This window comes from Fimicolochytrium jonesii (assembly GCF_025526975.1).
Source record: "Fimicolochytrium jonesii strain JEL569 chromosome Unknown EV422scaffold_1, whole genome shotgun sequence".
In the NCBI taxonomy this organism is placed as follows: domain Eukaryota; kingdom Fungi; phylum Chytridiomycota; class Chytridiomycetes; order Spizellomycetales; family Powellomycetaceae; genus Fimicolochytrium; species Fimicolochytrium jonesii.
The window spans coordinates 1,583,954-1,606,194 of record NW_026515668.1 but is presented as its reverse complement, the minus strand read 5'-3'; the positions used below and the strand labels follow the sequence as shown (position 1 = coordinate 1,606,194).

At 56.3% G+C, this 22,241-nt stretch overlaps 5 protein-coding genes across 5 annotated transcripts; 2 read left to right on the top strand and 3 right to left on the bottom strand.

Annotated features, from left to right (window-relative positions):
• Positions 1-1,229: 1,229 nt before the first annotated feature.
• On the bottom strand, positions 1,230-2,729 carry EV422DRAFT_24052 (HAD-like domain-containing protein). The gene is made up of 5 exons (XM_053065647.1): positions 2,599-2,729; positions 2,460-2,533; positions 2,127-2,187; positions 1,770-2,057; positions 1,230-1,650 (listed from the first exon to the last, which is right to left on the bottom strand). Exons 1-5 carry the CDS (start codon positions 2,631-2,633, stop codon positions 1,374-1,376), a joined length of 735 nt encoding a protein of 244 aa, XP_052930317.1. The 5' UTR covers positions 2,634-2,729; the 3' UTR covers positions 1,230-1,373.
• A 167-nt stretch (positions 2,730-2,896) lies between these two features.
• EV422DRAFT_593847 (uncharacterized protein) lies at positions 2,897-9,592 on the top strand (the record flags this gene model as incomplete). Its single annotated transcript, XM_053073573.1, has 2 exons — positions 2,897-3,547; positions 3,938-9,592. Coding segments are annotated over 2 exons (6,306 nt in total), but the record flags the coding sequence as incomplete, so codon positions are not given.
• Positions 9,593-9,879: 287 nt separating this feature from the next.
• Positions 9,880-12,489, bottom strand: EV422DRAFT_512527 (Fungalysin metallopeptidase-domain-containing protein). The gene has a single exon (XM_053069075.1). The coding sequence runs from the start codon at positions 12,135-12,137 to the stop codon at positions 10,023-10,025; it is 2,115 nt and encodes a 704-aa protein (XP_052930315.1). The 5' UTR covers positions 12,138-12,489; the 3' UTR covers positions 9,880-10,022.
• A 6,603-nt stretch (positions 12,490-19,092) lies between these two features.
• EV422DRAFT_23956 (uncharacterized protein) lies at positions 19,093-19,908 on the top strand. The gene is made up of 3 exons (XM_053065638.1): positions 19,093-19,431; positions 19,510-19,715; positions 19,830-19,908. Exons 1-3 carry the CDS (start codon positions 19,228-19,230, stop codon positions 19,867-19,869), a joined length of 450 nt encoding a protein of 149 aa, XP_052930314.1. The 5' UTR covers positions 19,093-19,227; the 3' UTR covers positions 19,870-19,908.
• On the bottom strand, positions 19,844-22,027 carry EV422DRAFT_593815 (dynein regulator; the record flags this gene model as incomplete). Its single annotated transcript, XM_053073572.1, has 7 exons — positions 19,844-20,573; positions 20,671-20,802; positions 20,875-20,971; positions 21,088-21,265; positions 21,345-21,645; positions 21,756-21,918; positions 21,993-22,027. 7 exons carry the CDS (start codon positions 22,025-22,027, stop codon positions 20,220-20,222), a joined length of 1,260 nt encoding a protein of 419 aa, XP_052930313.1. The 3' UTR covers positions 19,844-20,219.
• Between the last annotated feature and the right edge of the window lie 214 nt (positions 22,028-22,241).

The following is a 22,241-nucleotide window of genomic DNA, read 5'->3' as shown; positions in this document are numbered from 1 at the left end:
TGCAGCCGAAGCAAGAGTCGGAGATGGTGGAAGTAGATCGCGCGTCCGCATCTCAAAAAGTACCACCTGAAGGACGATCGAGGCAAAGCAGTTTCAAACCCTACCGAGAAGAGCGGCCGCCAAATTACCTGGAAAATACGTTGGACAGCGACATGGACTTCCACGCGAAATTGGAAATGGGCGGCCTCCATACCGGCGAAAACTCATCGATCAGATCCCGCGACGTGCGTGACCTCGTTGACAAGCAGCAAGATCCAAGTACGATACCCACGACCCTCATCGAAGCCATACCTTGCCTCGAGGCGGATTTGTCCCGACCAACCTCCGCCACATTACGGAGAGGATCGCAGCCTCCAACGACTCAGGTAACCATCCCTCCGCCGCTGAACCTGAGCCGGCCGTCGTCGGGCGATATGAACACGCCCGCGTCAAGCAGGTCGGGTCTGCACAACTCCGGCGGCACGCCATCACCAATCGCAACATCTCTGATGGACACTCGACGCGTGAGCACCCGATACAGCATCCGATCCATCCCATCCTTGCGCGACTTGGCGACCCCGGTATCCGTGCACACGTCCATGTCCAGGCTCGGGCGGAGCATGGTAGCATCCAGAACGGATGTGAATAGCCCTGGGATTCTCGAGGTGACGAGCCCGGGTGGCGGTCAAGTATCCATGATGCGCACCGGGGAAACGCTGCGGAATCGCGGGTTCTCGTTCTCGCAGGATGAAGGCGCTTCGAAGGTGTTGAGGTCCCACTGCTCTTTGATCGGGTTGCCGCCGATAGAGGCGGTGGAGCCTCCTCCGCCGACAAGCAGGCCAGTGCGGGGATTCCATAGACGGCAGAAGAGCGCGGGTGTGCCGTCGGTAGCACGGGTGTCGGAGGTGGGCACGCCGCGACTGTCGTTGACGGAACGACCGGGAGAAGAATGTACCAAATTCGGAAAGTCAAAGTCGGCCCTGGGTAGACTGCGAACCACGCCGGATCATGACTCTAATTCGGGAGATACACAAGGGCCCTGGTCTGCACTCTGAAGCGGATGTGGCGTGGTATCGTCCAGTCGAGCATTAAGTCACAACAATTACTCTATGTAGAGTCCCCATGCAACGGCGCCTTTTAATATCATAGCAAAAAACGCTCATCCGTGCTCTTGTGCGCGGAGTTACCCTTCTTGGACATATCTCCTACGTTCACGTGCTCCGACTCTCAAGGCTTCCTGAGGACATTTTGCTCACTGATTTCCACCCGTTACTATCTCAGCAAGGGCCCCAATTTCGATTCAGTCCTGAAGATCTATAAACAAATCTGAATTTCCCAGTCTATCCTGATGCCTCGTCCAGATCTAACGTCTCTCCCTATACGCCTCTCCTCATTCACTGGACGAGTTCCACATACTTCCGCCTCACAGTGTCCACAACAATCCCAAAATCGTCCCACGGCACATAGTCCACCTTCGAATTGACGCACCAAGTCTCCAAGTCCTTTCCACGCTTAGCGAAGATGATGTCGGCCTCCCTAGCCGCAGAAATGTCCGATATGCCGTCGCCAATGAACACGACGTATGGCCGCTGGTTGTTGGGGGCCCTGTGTGTGCGCTGGTACTCGGTTATGTAGTTTTTGATGGACAGTCCTTTGTCATGGCCATGTGGGCTTGTTAAAAGACAATAAGATAAGCGTCGACGAAGAGGTAGCGATGGTAAAGGTTGGTTGCGTCCGTTTCTCCCATAAATGGTCCCGGCAGTTACCACGCGGGGCCTCTCGTCACTTACGTGTCATCCCGGAAAAGAAAATTCCACTTCCCACTCTTCCCGTCCTCAGCCTCCACGTAATCCACGTCATTCGCCACCAGCGTCATGATGCCCTGCTCCTCCTCCTTCTCGGCATCCTCGGTGACCAGATAGTCCTCCAAATGCTTTGCAATCAACGGCTTGATCCCGCTGCTTAGCACGGTCAGTGGAATCTTCTTCTCTTTGCAGAGATCGTGGAGGGCTGCGAAGTGTGGATCAAGCGGGGCGCCGTGAAGGAGCTTGACGGCCTCGTTCCATGTGATGGTGACGCTGGGTTTGACGGTGAAGATGGTGATTTCGATTGTCAGCACATGATATAAGTTTCATGACGCAGCTTACCTGTCGAACATCTGACGCACGCCGTCCCGGAAGGAGATTGTTCCGTTGAGGATCTGAAGATCTAATGAGAGCGCACTAAACGCGTCAGACAAGGCGACCATCTTCCCCGTCGCCGTCCTAGACGGTGGTTGGTTGAGAAAACCATCTGTTCCGGCCAAGTCATCGGGCGTCCAAGGCTCTGCTCACAGATCCCAGCTTCGCAGAAGCTTATCCGCCAGCCTTCCACATTTCATCAGTTTCCCTCAACAAAGCATTCTGTCGACACGCGGAGCTTTTCGCCACGCCTGCCACTGAACCCCACTGCCAAAAGATATCGTCCCCGGATTTACTGACCCAGAGCTCGACGAGCGTCGTATCCCATTCCGGTATCGATGATGACAGTGCCGGTATCCCGAACACATATTGTCCTGCAGAGAGTGTAAAGAGCGGAAAGCCCATATCCACGACAAAATTACGAGGCTGAACAGCTTACCCGTCGAAGTCAGAAAAGACTAGCATCGGGCTCATTTTGACTGGACTTGCTGTTTAGTTCACTAAGCCCGCTCTTGTTGGACAGTTCTTGGTATTCAAATGGGACGGCGGTAAAGTTCAACAGGTTCAAAGATGCTGGCGAGGTTGACCGCAGCCCGAGCAGTCCAAGTTCCAACGAGAAGCGGGGATGCGCGTTTGACGGCATTCGACACATGGCGAGCGGTCGGGAAAAACCTTATGGAGCGCCTCCTCAGAGCCTCCTTTCAGTCTCGGTCCCGTCCGAATGCCGGTGAGACAACCAGACTCTGCACGATGCAGTTTCATCGTTGTGGCTCGTTCCATCTGCAGCAATTCCATCGATACCAAGCCTCTGCGCTCAAAGAAACTCAGAGCCCAATATGCCTTCCCACCTACCGTTCGAAATCATTTGCGAACTCGCAAAGTGTGCATCTCCTGCGACTTTGAAGAACCTTGCGTGTGCCAGCCGACAGTGCCATAATACGTTTATCAAGCAGCTGTATCACCATGTCATTCTCATCGACGTTGCCATGATCGATTCGTTGGACACTACGCTCCTAAGCCATCCTGATCGTGTCGCTTGGAACTATCGTTTGGAGCATCATGCTGTTTGGGACAACTCTTTCGATACTTCCCATATTGTAGACTTCACCAAACTCTGGTGTCCGCGGACAGAACTCCATTTTGTCCTTCTTGGACATGGCGGAGATGGGTGTGCGGTAGAAGATCCTCACGAGCCGGTACTTGTTGCAACCCGACCATTGGCATCCTCGTTCACCGGTTCATGGACTTCAGATCTAGATTATCTGCAGGTTGAACAGGTTGAACGAGCATGCTCCGCGAATCCTCCAAGCTCCAAACAGGGAATATTCCTCAAGATCCCAACCAAAATCGCCGAGGGGCCGCCACTCTGCGCCACGCGAGCGCCACCTGTCGGTTGCCCCTCGCTGGACCTTATTCCCACCTTCCCCACCTCAATTCAAGCGTTTCCGATGCCAAGCCTCTCTTAAACATAATCCTACCCTTGTCCGTCGTTCAGCCTGGTATCGTAACCCTTTAGCTAGTGCGCTTGCAGGGTAGTTTGTTTAGGAGACAGATGACTAGCGCTGTGCAGTGGTAGTTGGTGCGGCAGGATTTGGCACTCTGTGCCTCTCGAGGTCTCGATTTGACTCATCGGAGCGACGAGCCAGCGCAGCGCATATCGAGCCGAACAGCTGTAGGAAGGGCAGCAGGAGAGAGCACACTCGAACACTGAAGCCTGGCCACACTTTCGAAAATCGCCTGCATATACACGTCGTTTCCCAAAATTGGTGGATTGCCAGTTCAACGACAAACGTAGAATGTACGGAAACGATATTGCGACCGGACCCCGGGTCGGTTTCGACGGAGAGGAGATCAACGATGACCTTCTCCAGAAAGCGGCCGGGCGAGATGGTAGAGCGAGCCTGAGAATGGACCTTGACCGAAACCGCCAAGCGACCCCTATGGACATTGTACGACAATCAGACTCGGCCGACGAGCTCGATGATAATCTGAATGCAGGAGAAGATGAGGAAGGAGACGCAGAAGGAGATGAAGAAGATGACGAGAACGAGGAGGTCATACGCTGCATCTGTCACTATAACGATGACGACGGCAATACGATTGCTTGCGATAAATGCGGCGTTTGGCAGCACATGCTTTGCGTCGGTATCGACCCGAATGACGTGCCAGAGAAATACTACTGCGAAAAATGCAAGCCTCGGCCTTTAGACGCTGAAAAGGCCGTCGAACTGCAGAGACGACAAAGAGAGCGCACTCGAACATCTTCAAGGGGTCCATCTCAAAGGGAAAGAGAGCGAGGGGCTGGAACACCGCAGGGAGGAGGCTCATCATCGCGACCCAGCAGGTTGCAAAGGAGTCGAGCTTCCAACGTCCCAGACAAAGAAAGAGAGACTCTGCCGAGAAGGCGTGAAGCCAAAACTGCTCGCGGACGAGGCCGTCCCAAGGCTCGCACCGAGGGTACAAACGCACAAATAAATGACGCTCCGGAAAGGTCGCCAGAAGTTTCGAGAAAGGACAAAGAGCAACCGCGAGGATCGGCGCGGCGACAACGTGTCCCATTTTCCCAGCAACATCAACTCATATATACCCAACGACAACATAACTCGAACCTGTCGCCATCGCATGGCAGATCAATGCCGGCACGGCATGCCAGCAATCCACTCGACGACGAATATCGTCACTCCTTGCACACATTTGCGGAGCTATCTTACACTCGATTTGCGGAGCCTCGCGTTGCCACTTTGGTCGAAAAACTCTGCACCGAGTGGGATCAAAGCGATGCTCTCAAAAAGATAGCGGAACACTTTGCGTCATCGAAAGAAAATGCAGCAGATATGGCGGATGTTCTGAAGCCTCCAAATACGGAGTTGACCCCGATCCGGGCACAATGGCTTGAAAACCGAATTCCTGTGGCAGTTTGCGATCCGATTCCGGTTGACGGGTATGATGATAACATCGACCCTCGAGTACTGCCAGGCAGTTTGATTGATTACGGACTGTTTGCGACGGCCGATATTCCCGAAGGAGCGTTCATCACCGATATCAAAGGCAGTCTCACGTTCCTCTCGAAACTTGGAAAGTCCGGCGGCCTCCCTGTCATCGAGGCAAAAGGTGGAGAAGTATACCCTGCATTCGTTTTCCCACACATTTTCCGCCCAAGCAGTCACGCCGAACGTCTCGTCGTTGACGCCCGCGGCGCTGGCGAGCGCGGTGGAAGGAACGTCCGCCGTCATTGCGGTGCAGGCAAGGACGAGGATGAAGTATGCAACGCTGAGCTTCGCAGTATCATTACCTATCAGATTGTAGATCCCGTTCCACCGGAGCCCGCGGAACCGACAGAGACACCCAGACCGACCACGCGCAAATCCACGATTAAAGCAGCACCTCTCAATGCTCGTCTACTGTTAGCTATCTATGCCACACGTGACATCTCCGCAACAGAGGAGATCGTCCTTGGACCCGCGCTAGGCTCTGAATCCGATTTGAAGGTGGCAGGGTATCCTTGCGTGTGTAGTAACCCGCGCATCTGTCGCACTGCAAAGGCGAGGGTTCTGTATGAGAGGATGGTTCGAGGTGAAGAATCCGATGAGCCAGTGGAAGAAGATGGACAGCGTTGCCGGTCTGCAAGACATAGACGCAACAACTCGTCACGTGGCGAACCAATGAGTGAAGACGAAGCTGATGCGCCAAAAGCGAAAGCCTCCGAAGCTGCACCTACGAGAACAAATAGTAAGCCCGCTGCGAGTGGAGATAGCAGCAAACCCCTATCACGCGAGGAGAAGAAACTCCAAGACCAGCTAGCACGCATCGAACGCATGGAGAAAGAAGCCGAGAAGAAGAAACAACGACAAGGTCGACGTAGGACGACTTCTGGCGGAGGTGAAGCAGACGGCGACGACTTTGATGACGCGCGGGAAACAGAGGGCACGCCACGACGCAGACGCACCAGGCAAGGAAGCACGGAAGGAACACCTGGAAGCGAGCCTGACCGGCCGTCGAGGTCGGGCGCATCGTCTCTTCAGCCATCCGTCGCAGGTGAAGAAACAGCAGAACAAATCGCGAAAGGCCGCAAACGGGAAATCAGCGAGGTTGAGGCACGCGCCGAGAGCCCACCGCGTCGGAAGCGCGGTTTGAAGGCGTGGATCTTTGCTCAGGAAGAAGCGAAGAAAGCGCAGGAGGCCGCACTTGTCATTCCGACCGTTGAGGATCTTCCCACTGATGAAGCCTCGAAAGCGGCGCGCGCACGTCGAAAGCGCACATTGTCAGATGCAGAAACTGGTACTGCAGGGGAACCCGATGACGTTATCTCCGGCGGCCCCTCCACGCCGACGTTGAAGAAGGTCAAGTTAGAGGATAGCGTCGCGCCCATCAAAGAAGCTGTTCCCGATGACCGTAAGCCCTTGGCCGCCACATGTGATTCAACGCCGGCTACACCAGCGTTCGTACCGCCGCCCGTTATCCGTAAAGTCTCATTGGCAGAATTCATGGCCAAAAAGCGCTTGAAGATGGAAGCGGCTGCAGCAGTGTCTGCCACCGCTTCTACTCTCACATCTGCGGTCACCACTCCTTTGTCGTCTGCTCCAGACACTCCTTTAATAACGGCAGCGGTGTTGGACCCGTTCAACCCGGCGAGCGAGTCTCCGTTCCCCACCACTGGAGTGTCTTCGGCTAGCGTGCTTGGCAACGTGAACGAGAACAAATCATCGAGTTTCGTCAGTTCTTTGCCACGCGTGGATGAAATTCCGGAGCAACGCGCGACGGTCTCGGTCTCTGTGGTCTCTGTCACATCGGTAGCGCGGGCCGAGGAGCGAAGAAGATCAGTATCAGTTGGCCCTTTGCACGGAACTCAGGAGGGACCAACTGAAGGACGCAAGGAAGGGCCGAACAGTGCGGATCAAGGTTCAAAGGGTTCAAATCACTTCCCAATTCAAGCGGTTACGGGACTGGCTTCTATATACGGCACCACCACGCAACCGCCGCAAGATGAACCTAATAGTCCACACGCTCGCAGGAATGGCGGTCGGGCACTGTTCCCACCGGGTGAGCAAGCGCACGGCACATTAACTGGCCCAAGCGCCGGAGCTCGTCGTCTGTCTAGAGGCGCGGGTCAGGAGCCGGAGCACGACTGGCACAGTCGTCGGTCATCAATCATCTCCAACTCCGGTCATCCTACTTTTCCGAGGCGTCCACAAGTCTCGCCCACAATACCCCACGGATCCTTCCGCGGCCCTGCCCCTGGACGTTCACCCTCTCGCGTCTCGCCACCGCCGGCGTCAAAATACAAGCAGACGGCAAGCGCGTATCCAAATTACCGCCCGCCGCCACCTTCATCGCCAAACATGTCGCGGCCTGAGCCTGGTTTCAACCCCTATGGTCCGGGAGGCGCCCCAGCTTTTCCCCAACAGCTTTACGGTCCGGAAAGAATCGAGCGACCGCCACCGCATTTCAGAAGACCGCCGCCGAGATATCCTCACGGTCCACCGCTGCCTATGCACGCAGGGGCTGGCCCAAGAGATTACTACGACCAGCGACATGGACCGCCGCATGCTCCTGGACCTCATGAAGGTGAATTCGACTACGCTAATGAACGCATGCGGGATCCTCGAGATCCCTACCTAGCGCCAGCACCACGCGGCGATCCTCGAGACCGGGACCCCGAGCTCAGAGAACGGGAGTGGGACCGAGAGGGTGCACGGGAACTCGAAGCCGGCCGTCATGGCGGTGGACCACCCATGTGGGCGCCTTCTGGACGTGGACGCCGTCGTAGCTGGGGCCAACGAGATCCCCGCGGCTTCCCCGCGCCTCCTGGGCCGGGACCCGGTGGAGAATGGGATCAGCCCTGTGAACCGCTGGAGCGGAGTGATTGGGTGGATTCGCGGGAGAGGGATCCGCGAGAGCAAAACCTGCGTGAACGTGAGCGGCTGGATCGCGAGCGGTTCGGACATCCCGGGGATGGTTATGGTGGACCTGGGCCGCATTTGATGGCAGGGGATGGGAATAGGGAACGGGGTAACTCCCCTGTCCACATGCGCAGAGCAAGCATTACTAGCGCAACAGTTGGTGGAACTACGCCCCGGAGTGCGCAGGAGCCTCCGCGCGGGTTTCAGGACAGACCGACCGTTCAAGTCTCTGCTCGACCGAGATCTCTGTCGCCAAACCGCGGGGCTCATCTCGACCGAATGGACATTGATGAACCAGTCTCTTTAAGGCAAAACTCCCCGCTACCGACTTCGGATCGTCGTGACGGTCAACGGGACGATAAAGATGCCAGATTGCGTCGTGCGGATATCATGGATCCTGGCAGGAGGGAATACCTGGAGACGGACGATAGACGGTCTCGTCCAGCATCCCCAGCCTCTCGCATCTCCGCCCGATCCCGATCCCGTTCACGATCAGTGTCACGATCTCGCTCACGTTCCATCTCCCGATCGCCCACACCACCGCCGCGGCGCCTACGTGTCGTCTCGCTCGAGGATACGCGTGGCTCGATTGGTAGCGGTCGAGGCTTGGAAGGAGAGCAGGATAGGGATAGCATGCCTAGCTACAATGGCTCACGGTCTGGATCACGTAGCCCGTCGACTTCGAGTCGCACGGGTACAAACTCGGGTTCGCTCTCGTCTGAGCTGGAGTATCGCGGCGAAGCGCCCGGAAATCCCGCCGATGGTCCCATGTCTGCTCTCTCCCCTCGGTACGGGGCGCGACCATATCCACGACGCAGACGGGGTCGACGTCGCTCCAGGACACCTTTGCGGGGGATTGGAATGGACGGAGGCAGAGATTTCGTCCGCCGTGTCGTTTCTCTAGACCGTGACGACGAAGACATCCCCGACGGAGGGCCCCGTAAAGAGGACGACGACCTCTACCCGCCCCGACGCACGGACCCAGACGGGGGGTTCCACCCCAGACCGGGATACCGCCCCGAACTCCACCCGGAACGCTCGTACCGTCCCAGCTACGGCGCCAGCGGCCCGTCCTCAGCCTCCGTTTCGGTAACCGGCGACCCGATGGAACTCACAGATAGGGACCGCGACCGAGACCGCGATGAGGAACGCGACCGGGACCGGCGGCCGTCGTCTGCGCAGACCATCCGTCCCGCGTTACGTGACCGTTTGCAGCAGCGTAGTCGGGTGTCCTCAACCAGTCCGCCGCCGACACTCTCATCCTTCCTGGGACGCGACCGGGTCTCCGGCTGGGACGTACGCGGACCCGTTGGCCCGGAAGTCGTCGGTGGGCCCCTCAGACCCGCGAGGGAGTATGAGACAGGTGGTCGGCCTACCCGGGGAGGGCGTGGAGGAGGACCGAGAGGGAGGGGGAGGCGGGGGCTTGGGCATCATCATGTGGAAGGGGGCCCAGGTGGTGGCGGGGAGAGGATGTCGAGTCAGGAGTTTTGGGAGAGGACGGGGAGGAGTTATCGGCCTGACTATAGCAAGTAGGATTTCTAGATCCAGGGATCTTTGAAGTATTTTCAGGTTGGAGCGGAGTATGGGTAGTTTTATTTTAGTGACCAGGATAGATTCTGCTTTGGAAGTTGCAATATCATTCGATGCATTGCAGTATACTTCCGATTATGGTCCTACGAACCTCAATAACAAAGCATCCAACTTTACCAATGATAACAGAACACGGCACACCAAATGAGGGATATCCATGGAATGATTTGCCATTTTCAAAGAGCCGAAACACACACAGTGTTCGCATATATATATACATCCAAGTGAGAGGGGGGGGGGGGGGGGGGAAGTTCCAAAATACTGCCAGTGTAAGAATCGATTTGCGATATATGAGGGAAGGAGAGATGAACTAAACTACAGGGACGAGCCAGCACACACACACAAAAAAAAAAGTCTACGCCCAAAAAAAGGCTCATTGACACTCCGCCGGCACCGTGTTATCATTCACAAACGGCGCGGTGCCCTTCGCATTCAGGCCGAGTCCGCGTTTCGCAAACCCTTTGATCAACTCACACTTATTCGCGCCCTTCGTCAACTGCAGCTCGGCGGCCAGGATCGCGTCCCTCGCCTGCACAAAGTTCGGGTTGCACGGCTGCAACGCCAGGCCTTGCACGACGTACTGCATCATCAGCGTGTTGCCCTTTCCGGACTGGGCGTCGTCCTTGAAGTTGGGTGTGAAGCCCAGCTTGTCGACGAGGTTCCAGTAGGCTTCGAAGAGCATGGAGTTCCAGACTGTGCCGACGCCGTGGACGTCGTTTTGCTGCACGGGGCGGGTGATGGAGGCGAAGGTGAGGGGGTTGGTTTGGAGATTGGTGGAGTATGGGACGCCGCGGACGCCGTTGGCGTTGTTGAGGACGTAGTTTCCGACGGGGCGGTCGGTGGTGCGGGTTTCTTGTGCGGAGGCGGTTAACGCGACGCCGAAGAAGTCGGACCAGCCTTCGCCCATGCCGCCTGAGATGGCGTTGTTGAGGCAGTTGGCGTTGGCGGGCCCGCCGGTGAGACGGTTGGAGAGGCCGTGGGAGAGTTCGTGGATGGGGATGGCGTTCTCGAGGTTTCCGTCGCGTTGCGGTTGGGTGGCTGTGAAGACAAACATGCGCATGAGGCCGATTTGGCCGTCGGGCGGGGATGCGAAATTGGCGTTGTTTGTGCCTGATCCGTCCTGTGCGTTGGCGATGACGGGGTCGGCGGCCAAACCGCCTTTGCCGTTGTTGTTGGCTTGGAAGTTGCCGGCTTGTTCCGTGAAGCCGTATTTGTAGAGTGTGTCGTGGTAGAGGTTGGAGAGCACGAACATGTTGGTGACGGAGGCGTCGACGTACTGGGGTGGTTCTTGATTCTTGTCGTTGGCTTTGGAGTTAAAGTCGAAGGTGGAGGAGACCGGGCGCGGGTTGTTGAGGGGATTGCCAAGGTTCTGGGAGTTCTCCTGCGCGACGACGTTGTTGCCGACGGTGGTGGCGAGAGGGCCGTTGCCGTCCCCGAGATCGTGCCAGCCGAGCGGGGACGCGTCCTTGTCGAAGGGGTCGGTGAGAAGCACGGGAGGTGTGGAGTCGAGGTCCTTTGCGCCGAAGGGCAGGGCAAGGTAGGTCGTGCGCGGGATGGCTCCAGCTGCCGCCGCACCTTGTCGCGCCTGGCGACGATGCACCTGCCCAAACGTGACGCTGTCTCCAAACGATTCGCGGCGCTTGACAGGGGCGGTACCAGCGGAAGCAGGGGCGGTACCAGCGGAAGCAGAGGCGGTCTTGCCCGTCTCCGACTCTGGGTTCCAGAAGTTAGCCGTCTGCCAGTTCGAATTGCCCACCAGCGAGCCATCGGCGACCGAGATGAACGCGTTGTGCCACGCGTCGGGACGCTGCACATTCAAGCTCCACACCTTCTCGAGGGACGTTGGGGTCTGGTACAGCTTGATCTCGGCCTTGATGGGGGCTTGCGCGAAGGTGGCGCCGGTGATGACTTTCGCTTGGTTCAGCTCCGTGGCGTCGGCGGCTGCGGATTCCTTCAACTGCGCAGCGTCGGCGGTAAGTCCGAACGCCTTTGCGTAGGCCTCGACGGCGCTGGATGCCGAGATAGGGTCAGCAGCCCTAGCGTCCAGATCCCGCCTCGCGAGCTTCTCGGTATGCGCAAACGCGTACGAAGCCGCGAGAGCGTTTCCGAACTTGTCCAGATGCACGTCCGAGACACCGTTCACGACGGGCAGACCGTCTACCAGCTGAGCGGTGTAATGGTGGTACACACCCGACGCGGCGTCGAAGTAGCCGCTCGACATGTAGGAGTTGTTCTCGGTCTGGTTGAAGTTCTTGCTGAGCCAGTTTGTTGCGGCGAGGTTCAGCTCGTCGGACGGGACGAGAGAGGAACTGACGGTTGTAGCGGAGGCCGGGGACCATATTTTGGGCTCGCAGTTGTGGAAGCCAACGTTGGCGGCGGGTGATGCTTGGCGGGCGGAGAGATGGGGGTGGGCGACGGCGGCGGAGCCGAAAGTGAGAGCGACGAAGGCGGCTTTCGCTACGAACGAGGAAGACGATAGGATAGCCATTCTGTTTACGATGTTGCTGAGTAATGTAGAGAAGGTTGGAGATACGCCGTTTGTGGGAAAGAAAGAGAAAAGTATGAAACAGAGAAAGAAACGAAAGCTATGTAATGTATGTATGTATGTATGATATATACAGCGTAACCGGGTTGGGCTAGCTTGGGACAAGGATAATGTACAGGATCCAAGCGCCAACGCACGGAAACGAGTTGAGAGAGACGAGGGAAACGAGTTGGGATGGGAGAGGTGGTGGTGGTGGTGGTGGGAAGAAGGGGGGCGGGAGGGGCGATGACTGGAAGTGCTCGGCTTTTATACGATCCCGTTGTTTTGCTAATTGGGCGGGGGGGTGCTCAGTCTTGGCTCAAGCGAGCGAGCGGTTTGAGAGTCCTACTGTGCCATCCATCCCATAAGTCCGTCCGTCGCTGTTCCGAGGGAGTCTCCTCATGAGCGGAAAGACCGACTGCAAGCGTGTGTTTCATCACGGCCCCCCTTCTTCTGATGATGATGATGATGATCGCACATCGTGAGGTGTCTTCCCTCTTCCAGATCCACCACATCCCCCTGGCAAAGAGCTGAGCTGCTCGCGTTCGTTTGCACCCCTGCGTTTCATCGCGGGAGCCCCGCTATTCGCTCTCGGTCATTATGCTTCGAAACAGATGCCAAGAAGGAGTGACGGTCACCGCTGGAAATTGATGCGCCTTAAACCCAATGAACGGCGGCATGGCATTGGCACGCTGTCAGTCTGGCAAAAGGGCCTGTCAAAGCGCGTAGCTGCCGTGATCGGAGTTGTAGCATTAGCGCAGGAGGAGCATCCTGTCGCAGGTTCAAAGCATAAAAATACTTGCGCGGTAGTCACGTTAAAACTGAAATATCCAGTCACGTGATGAAGGAGAAGAGCAGATTCTCGGAATCGGACATGATAATCAGTTCCGGACATTTCCGCTGGCCTGAGAGGCATGGCGTGTGTGTGTCGCATAGTATACACATCTCCGGCTTCCATGTCATTCGAGACTGCCTTTCGTTCATCTGGCATCCATGAACTGTATATGTATACATGTGTGTACATATGGAAGCATGCCGATGTGGGGCTTGCGCACTTCTGAAGACTCGAAACCACACTGCAAAACTGTAGCAGTTCGCCGTGTTTTTAGGAGGGATCGTGATCATGAGAGAAGGTTCTCTTCCATCGCCCACACAAGCTCGTCGTCCGCAGGGGAAAGTGTGTCGAGAGTAGTGTGTGTGAAGTTGAGAAGGGAACCAGAAGGATGTCCGAAACCTTGGAGCGACGCGACCCCCTTTTGACGGCCAATCGCACGGGGCAGACTTTGGACGCAGGTTTGTGAACAATCGTCTCAAGATCAGACGCCCGACATCCCCCCTCTCCCGCGAGCTTCCATTCGGGGCTCTCCAGTCGTGGGGTTCCTATCCACAACCTTCACTCGCAGGTTGCCCACCAACGAAACTCTCTCATCAACCTGCGGTGTGATCGCCGTCCCTTCGCTCCAAGATGCTGGCGCGTAAGTAGTCGAGCATCGAACACCCCGGCTCACCGACCCTCATCTCTGCTCCGCCCCTCACGCTCCTATCATAATTCCTCATACCAGGTCCCCTGGAAACACCCGGCCCGGGAGCATACGATATCAACACGAGTCTAGTGAACCAGGATAAGCATAAGCGGTTTGGGTTCTTAGAAAAAGCCGACCGTTTCAAGGAACCCGTTTTAGGTTTGGCAAACGTTCTTCCGTTGATAGCTTTGAATGCACTGATGAATGTACTGACCTTGTAAGTTCCCCCGATAGATGAGAATGGACAGGAAGTATATGAGGAGCATGCAGACAATGGCAGCCACCGGCCACAGCTTCCTTCGCGGCAACATAAACTTGAACAGAAGTACTTGGATGAAATCCAAAAGATTAGAAAGGAGGTAGGCTCGAAACGGGTAGCCGGATGTCTACGTTTGGAGGCGGACAACTCACCACCCACCTTCATTCCCTTGGACAGGCTGAAAAGTGGCAGGACCAGTTTCAGCGCCAGCTGACACGGAACGAGAGGGAAAAGAGTGACTTGGAGGCAAAGATTCAGAGGGCGGACGCCCAGCTCAAAGATCACTTGAAGGATAAGGTTGCGCTGCAGACACAGGTGGCAAAGAAGGAGAGGGAGCTGTTGGATCTGGGACATAAGCATGAGCAGTTGAAGCAGAACGTACGTTTGGGTTCGAATCCCACTCTTCCCTTGCGCGTCCCGACACAGAATCTCATATAATTATCGATCTAGCTTCAAAAGGCCGAAAAGCAATCCTTCACGCAACAGGACCGCACCCTCGCCATGAAGACCACAGCCCTACAAAAGCGACTGGACGATCTTCAAAAGCAAAACGACCGATACAGATCGCGAAACTACGACCAGCTGCAAAACGAGGTCGAGCATTTGCAGAAGGTTCTCGCGCGAGACAAAACCGAGGCCGCAACCCAACGGCAGGCTCTGGAAGAGCGGATACGGCAAGCCGAGTCGGATTTCCAGAAAGTGCTCAAGCACACAAAGACGGAACGTGACGAGGCGGTGGAGAAGCTGCGTGCGTATCAGGCGGAGATTGAGCCGAAAGTGCTGGAACTGCAGACCCTGCACGACCGATTATCGGAAAAAACGTCACATTACAATGATGAGCGGCAGGAAAAGGCTAGGTTGCTGAGGGAGGTTGCCGAGTTGAAGAAGAGGCATGAGGAGACTATCGCTACATACAACAAGCAACAGCAAGCGCATCTGCAGCGGATCGCGGACCTGGAAGACCAGTTGGCTCAGGCGCAGGCGGCATCTACGAAACACATCGGATCTCTGCAAAACACCATCGCGGATCTCGATCAAAAGGAAGATGATCTGCGCACCCGGCTCGAAAAAGCCGAACGGTACCTTCTGAACGTGTCGGAGGAGCTCGATCAGGCGCACCGCGAGCGGGCCGAGGAGCGGCAAAGGACCGATGAGCTGGTCAAAGATCTCAAAGCCTCGAATCGGACGGTGGAAACTGCCTACCAGACGCTTGTGAAGAAGATGCACTCGGAAGTGGCCGACTACCAAGAAATCGTGCAACGGAGATCCGATGAGGTCAAACAAAGGGACCAACAGATATCCAGTCTGAACACTCTGGTCGAGGAGAAGCGGCAAGCTGTGGAATCGCTTCGGGATGAGATGATGCAGATACGACGTGAACTTGCTGCCAATGAAAGGCAGGTTGTGGCGCTGACGGAGGATAACAAACGGATCGCTGAGCTGTGTCGTCAGCGGGAACGAGATAACGCGAACCTGGAAGACTCTCTGCGGGCATGCGAGAAGCGGGCGGCGGAGTACAAGGCTTCGTTGGACAAGCTTGAACGGGAGACTGGCCAGTTGAGTCAGAAGGTTGATGCGAAAGATGTGGAAAACAGGGACACCCATGCCAAGCTGGCTGGGTTGGAGCGCGAGCTGGGCGAACTGAGGGCTGAGCTGCAAGTGGCCAACAATGACGTGTCTGATTACCAGCAACGGGTGCCTGCTTTGGAGGAAGATCTCAGGGAAGAACGTATACGCCGCGAGGAAGTCGATATGGAGCTAGACCGGATCAAACGCCAATGCGAGACGCTAGAAAAAGAGCTCCGGCACGCCGAGGACGAAGCCGACGAGCGCCGATCCGAGCTCGAGAGTGTGACACAGAACTACGCCACGGCGGCCGAGGAGCTCGAAGGCGCACACACCGAGATCGAGCTCGCCACGGAACGCGAGCAGAAACTCCGCGAGGAGGTTGAGCACCTTCGCGAGTTTCTGAGCGATGCGCAGTCTGATGGCCAGAAGAACGTGCAGCTTTTGCAGCAGCAGGTTAAGGCGCGCGATGATGAGCTTAATCAGGCGTTTGAGCAGATTGAGGTGCTGACGAAAGCGAGTGCGGCGGATGAGATGAAGATCAGGAGTCTGACTGAGCTTGTGGAGTTGAAGGAGAAGGAACAAGCGGCCGAAGTTGATCGGTATGACGTGAAAGTAAAGCAACTCCAGGCGGCGGCCGTGCAGGAACGGGCACAGTTCCAGGAGCGGATCGACTCTATGACGACGGAACTGGACGCGCGGGATGAGCAACTCACAACGTTGAGGACGCAGTCCCAAAAGGAGCTGGGTGAGAAGCAAAGGGAATACGAGGCTGCCGTCCAGCGGATGGAGGACCAGCACACGCAGATCCAGGCACTGAGGAGTGATATGGAAGCGGCGAAAGCCCACATTGTTGCCGAATCCGAGCATCACGGGCAGACGAAAGCGGCGCTCGAAAGAGAGTTGGCGGCTACGGTCGCGTCCCTCGACAAGAAGGAGGACGAGCTTCGCAGCGCTGTGGGAACCATCGATCGCCAGATGGGACAGATCCAGGATCTTGAAGGGCAGGTTAAGGAGTGGCAGGATCGGGCTGCGGCGGATGGTGAACAGCACTCGATGGCGGCTAAGCGACTTGAGCAGGAGCTGGCAAGTGCCAAGGCACTTATCCAGCAGAAGGAGCAGGACGAACGGCTGGCTCGAGCGGAGATGGACGAGCAGAGTGGTCGGATTGCCAATTTGAGCAGTGAAGTGGAGAAATGGAAAGCACAGCTGTCGAAGGAAACTCAGCTTCTCGCACAGACCCGCGCGGAGAACGAACAGAAAATGGCCGATTTGACAGCCCAGCATGAGGAGGCAGTCTCGCAGCTAGAATCGGATCTCAAGGACTCGCATGACATCGCTGAAGAGTTACGCGGACAGATCGAATCGGACCGGCAGCAGCAGGATGAACTGCTTGCACAGATGGCGCAGGATGCGGAGGATCAGACTACGGTTGTCAGGAACGCGTTGGAGGCTGAAGAGGCCAAGAATGCTGACCTGACTGCACGGATCGAGAAACTGACGACAGACACCCGGGCCGCTGTTGAAAGGCTGGAAGCCGATCTGGAGAAAGCTAGGCAGACCGCGACGCAGCTCAGTGCCGACTGGGACGCCCAACGCGCTCAGTACGAGCAGACCATCCGTGACCGCGAGTCCAACATGACGAGTGTGGAGCAAGAACTGCGCGGGAAACTCGACGCTAGCGTCGTGGCACACTCTAAGGAGGTCGCGGAGCTCAAATCGGCGTTGAGCGATTTGGGTCGACGGTATGAGGAGACGCAGAAGGCGCATGTGAGGGAGCTTGGGACGCTGCATGAGGAAAGGGTTGAGGAGGTCAGGGAACTTCGGGCGAGGATGGAGGGGGATCGGAAAACGCATGAAAAGGCGGTGGACCAGTTAAAGAGTCAGTTGCGCGAGGCGGAGGACAAACATACGCACGTGTCTGCTGAAATGGCGCGGTTGCAAGTTTTGTTGGATGAGGAGCGGAGTGCACACGAACGTGCGATGGGTGATTTGCAAGGACAGCTGCGGGCGGCGCAGGAAGCGCATGAGCGTCTCCGGGGCGAGAGTGGGCAGCGGCGGAAGGAACTGGAGGATGAACTGCGGGCCGCGACCGACAAATTGGACTCGGTAAAAGCGGACTTGGATCGACAGGTTCAAGCTACGAAGGAAAGTGAGTCGCGATTCTCAAAACTGTCTGCACAATTCGAGGATTACAAGCTGGATGTCGAGCACCGTGAACAGAACGTACGATCCCAACACGAGCGCGCGATGCAGGCCCTGCATGAAGAGCTCTCTGGCGCTCGCGAGCGGTACGACGCCCTCGTTACGAAATCGTCGAAGCAGATCGAGGAGCTTCAGGAGCAGGCGAAAGAGCTGACATCGACATATAACAAACAGCGTGCGGAGCTACGTGAAGCTTTGGCTCAGAACCAGGCAGACCACGAGTCCATCTCTGCGGGACTGCATCACCAGCTCGACGACGCCCGCGCGACCATCGCCACCTTGAGCGCGACGATCGAAGCCAACGCGGCGCAATACAAGGAGGAATTGGCGCAGGTGACGGAGAAGCAGGAGAGGCAGCTCAGGCGGTACGAGGAGGAAGGTGGGAAGCTGTCGCAGGATATTACGGCGGTGATGTCGAAAAAGAGGTTGCTTGAAGAAAAGGCAAACTCGTTGACGGAACTGCTGGAGCAAAAGGAGAACGAGCTTCAGAGTGCGGTGCGGAGGCTGCAGGCTCATGACCAGGAGGTAACGCAGCTGCGTCGGGACTTGGACCTGATGCGGACGAAACTTACAGCAGAGGAGGAGCAGCGAGTTGAGCAGGTTGCGATGGCTACGCGATTGACGGATGAACTGAGCTTGAAGCTGGAAGGCGAAGTTGCGTCCCGCGATGCGCTGGAGAAACTGCACCAGGACGAAGTTGCGGCATTGCGGGCGGCCATCATCGACAAGCAGAACGCGCTATCGATCGTAGAGATGAAGACTGCCACCGACCTCGCATCCAAAGAAGCCCAGCTCCGCGGCCTACAAGCCGAGCTCAAAGCCAAACTCCACGAAATCAGCACCATCCGCTCCGAAGCCAAATCCGCGATCGCCAAAGCGCGCCGCGAAGCCGAACTCGCGAGAGAAGAGAGCGCGAAACACTCCGACTCTGCGAACCGCTCGGCGCTGTTTGAGAAGAAGCTGCAGATGGTCGTTGTCGAGCGGGATACACAGAAGCAGGAGTACGACTGTGTGTTGCGCGAGTATGAGGAGGAGATACATAAGCTGCGGTTTGAGCTCGACAGGTACGGACATTGGGCTTGTGAGGGGAGTGATAGTGGTTGGAAAGGCGCCGCGGTGGTCATTTCGGCCTTGCAGGTAGTCGTGCTGGCGGCGGGCGTGCTGGTATTGGCGTGGCTCGTGATCGTATGGGTGGAGCGGGAGTTCAGCGAACAGTTGGTTGCGACGTGAAGCCTGTAACTTCTTGAGGAGAGATGTGGCGGGCGACGTACCCGCGGGAGGCGCTGAAGCAAATACCTGTGGTTCATCCTGTATGGCACACACATGGAGGCAAAAGCTGTGGTTTTCGGCGTAGTCGGGTCACGCATACGTGGGATGGCTGATCCTGGTTGTTGGGGGTAATCACAATTCATTCTCATTCTTCATCTCTTCACCTCTTCTACCGCGACTCCTATCTTTGTTCTACGGAATCTCTCTTCTTCAATATAGAACAACACTCGCAATGGAGGACAACGCAGGCCGGTTACGCGACATGGAAGACAGCTACAAGACGCAGTTAGATTTGCTCAAAACGCGCGGGGAGATCAAGGAAAGCGAGGTGAAGCGGCTAGGCGAGCTTAACGCGGAGCTATTTGGACATGCGAATGCCAAGCAGAAGATTAAGCATGTCGCGCAGCTGAAGGAGGAGAATGTTAAGTTAAAGACGGTGAGTGGTGTTTCTTCCCTCGCCATAAAACATGGTTTGAAATCAAGCTGATATCGCTCTTCTCCGCGGAACGTGCAGGAAAACATCTCACTCTCCCGCCGCTGCGACGACCTCAAACGCAAAGTCATGAACCTCGAACGCGAGATGGAATCACACCGCGGCCTCGCCTCCTTCAGTTCCGCCGCGCCCGGTCTCGGCCCCAACGGCCGCACCCGCATCGGCCGCGTCGGCCGGGCGGCACTCACCTCCCGCCAGTCGATGCACCACATGTCCACCGCGTCGGTGTCGCGCGAGATCACAATGTCCATGTCAAGGGATTTGTTGGAGGACTCGGACTTGGTCGCGGCGGGTGGGGGGGAGAAGGCGGGCGTGGAGGGGGATAAGGAGAATGAGGAGAGTGTGGCTTATTCGAAGGGTGGGATGAGCTTTGTTGTGTAAGAGATGGGACACTTTGTCGACGTTCGGGACAATGTAATAGGGTGGTGCAACGTAGTGAGACTTAGCTGAGGGTGTCTGTTAACGCCAGGTTAAGGAATGGACAATCTGTACTTTACGGGACATTGTGAGCATGTAATGTGAAGGTCGTAATCGTCTATTTATCAGGCATTTTGGAATGCCATATTGTATGAGTCGCCCTCGATCCGGGTGATTTTTGCTTCCCTCATCGATGAGTCTGCTTATCGGTAACATACAGTACATTTCTACGTAGATAAACATGGGAAGTTCACAGCTACCTACAGATAGCTACAAGCGGTCGTCGGAGAGATGAAACCGCCGTGCGGCACTCATCAAGAGCACGGCCAAATCCGTACGCCACAATCCACCCCACCCGTCGCCAACACCGGCACATTCCCACCCGGAGGCACCGCCATACAAGTAATAAAATGCGCATGCGCATCCGTCAAACTCCGCGCACACCTCCCCGACTGCTGCAGATCCCAGCACCGTAGGGATTTATCATCCGACACGGAAAATATGTACCGGCCGTTGGGGTGTGCGAGCACGTCGCGAACCCAGTTGTCGTGACCCGTGAATGTGTGCAGTTGTTGGCCGGTGGTTGTGTCCCAGAGCCGGATGGTTTTGTCGCGGGAGCAGGAGAGGAGGTGGGTTCCGGGGGGTGGTGGGTCGCTTAGGCCGTTTTGCTATAAACGAGTATATAGCATGACTATGAGTAGGCCTAGAGTAATTCGCCATGCGGGTTTGCTGTGTGCAGAAAGGCTTGATTTTGCTTATACACACCTGATTCCCGGCCAAGGCCTTGATATACGGATACGCAGCCACAGGCGCAAACGCTATCGATTCCACCACATGCTCATGCCCTCTCAGCTCCGTTTTGGCCTCCCCCGTTGCGAAATCCCATATTATGATCGTCTAATCGAAGCCGATAAGTTGTCAGGACGGGGCGTCGACGGCGTGCAAATTGCAAGCGGTTGACACATTTACCTGATCGTTCGCACAACTTGCTATTAACCGCCCGTCCGCGCTTACTATTGCGCGGCGGACCCAGTCCAAGTGACCCGTGAATGTTTTCACGCAGTATCTGAACCAGCAACGCGTCGCTTTTTAGTACGATCTTCATCACAGCACCCATTCAAGACTCATGCCTGTATAAATGCGCTCGCACTGGAAAACGCACCGTTGCGATGGAATGCTTACCCTGTATCAACCGCCCAGACTTTGATTGTACGGTCCCGAGATGCTGATATTATAAAGTCTCCCGAAGGCGAGAACGCGACCGAGGAGACGCTGTGGTCGTGTCCGTGTAGTGTTTTGATGCATTGGTAGTCCGCTTGCGCATCCCATAGCTTTACCGATAGATCTGCCGCACATGATACTAGGGATGACATTGTCAGGTTGAACTTCCGACTCTACCCACCGTTCGGAGGTATCTGGGAATATGTGACGAAACGTACCCAGTAGGCCACCTTTCGCATCCCACGCGATATCCTGCACAGACTTTGTATGCCCTTTGAGCGTCCTCTCAAACGTCCCTGACTCATAATCCCATATCTTGATAGTCGCATCTTCGGAAGCGGAGGCGAGGATTGAAAACACCGGATGGAAAGCAACGCGTGTGATGGGGCTTCTGTGGCCTGCTAGGTTGTGCTTGTGTGGCGGCCGTGGTATCCAGTCGGCTGTATCGGTTGTCCGTCTCGTGGGAGCTTTCGACAACTCTTCCTCCAGTTGCCCAATCTTGGTCTCCTGCTCCATGATCTACATCGCGTACAACGTCGTCAGTCTCAGATCTCCAAGTTGTTCCCATCAAACACTCCCGGCAGTCAAAACGTAGCATACACGCTCGACAGCAGCTACCAAGCCTGTACCTTCCGCTGCAGCCGAATTATAGACGTCCATTTCTTTTCCAGAAGGCCCGAGTACTTCTGCTTCCCGTCGGCGCTGTACTGGGCGAGGCCCGCCTCGCTTTGCAACGCGGTGAAGGTTTTTTCCAGCCCATTCGTATGTAGGTAGTCCAAAAGAGCTAGCCGCCTGTCGATATTCGAAGACATAAAGTAATCAGCTTTCGAAAGTCGCATACACTTGCGAGTGTCCCAGGGTCTTACAGTTCCTCCTGCTGCTTGTCCGTGAGAAGACTCATCTTGCTTGAGTGAGTGAATGATAGCAGACGCTCCCCGACTGCAGAATGGATGTCGTTGTGTCGGCCGCTAGTACGTTTCTTGCTCAAGGACTGCCGCCAGTTGGGACGGTTTGTCGGGCTGGGAAAGCTTCGTCCGTCCCTGAGCGTCCTGAGCAATGCCGAAGAACCACGGCTGGAACCACGGTCCACGCCACGTCGCGTGTGCCAAGCAATG

Excerpts from the sequence above, each read along its gene's own strand:
- EV422DRAFT_24052 (XM_053065647.1), bottom strand. The coding sequence starts at position 2,633 with ATGAGCCCGATGCTAGTCTTTTCTGACTTCGACGG. Across the intron at positions 2,534-2,598 it reads GTCTTTTCTGACTTCGACGG|GACAATATGTGTTCGGGATA; the intron begins GTAAGCTGTTCA and ends CACTCTCTGCAG. Across the intron at positions 2,058-2,126 it reads GTGCGTCAGATGTTCGACAG|CGTCACCATCACATGGAACG; the intron begins GTAAGCTGCGTC and ends CGTCAAACCCAG.
- EV422DRAFT_512527 (XM_053069075.1), bottom strand. The coding sequence starts at position 12,137 with ATGGCTATCCTATCGTCTTCCTCGTTCGTAGCGAAAGCCGCCTTCGTC.
- EV422DRAFT_23956 (XM_053065638.1), top strand. The coding sequence starts at position 19,228 with ATGGAGGACAACGCAGGCCGGTTACGCGACATGGAAGACAGCTACAAG. Across the intron at positions 19,432-19,509 it reads AGAATGTTAAGTTAAAGACG|GAAAACATCTCACTCTCCCG; the intron begins GTGAGTGGTGTT and ends CGGAACGTGCAG. Across the intron at positions 19,716-19,829 it reads CACATGTCCACCGCGTCGGT|TGTGGCTTATTCGAAGGGTG; the intron begins GTCGCGCGAGAT and ends GAATGAGGAGAG.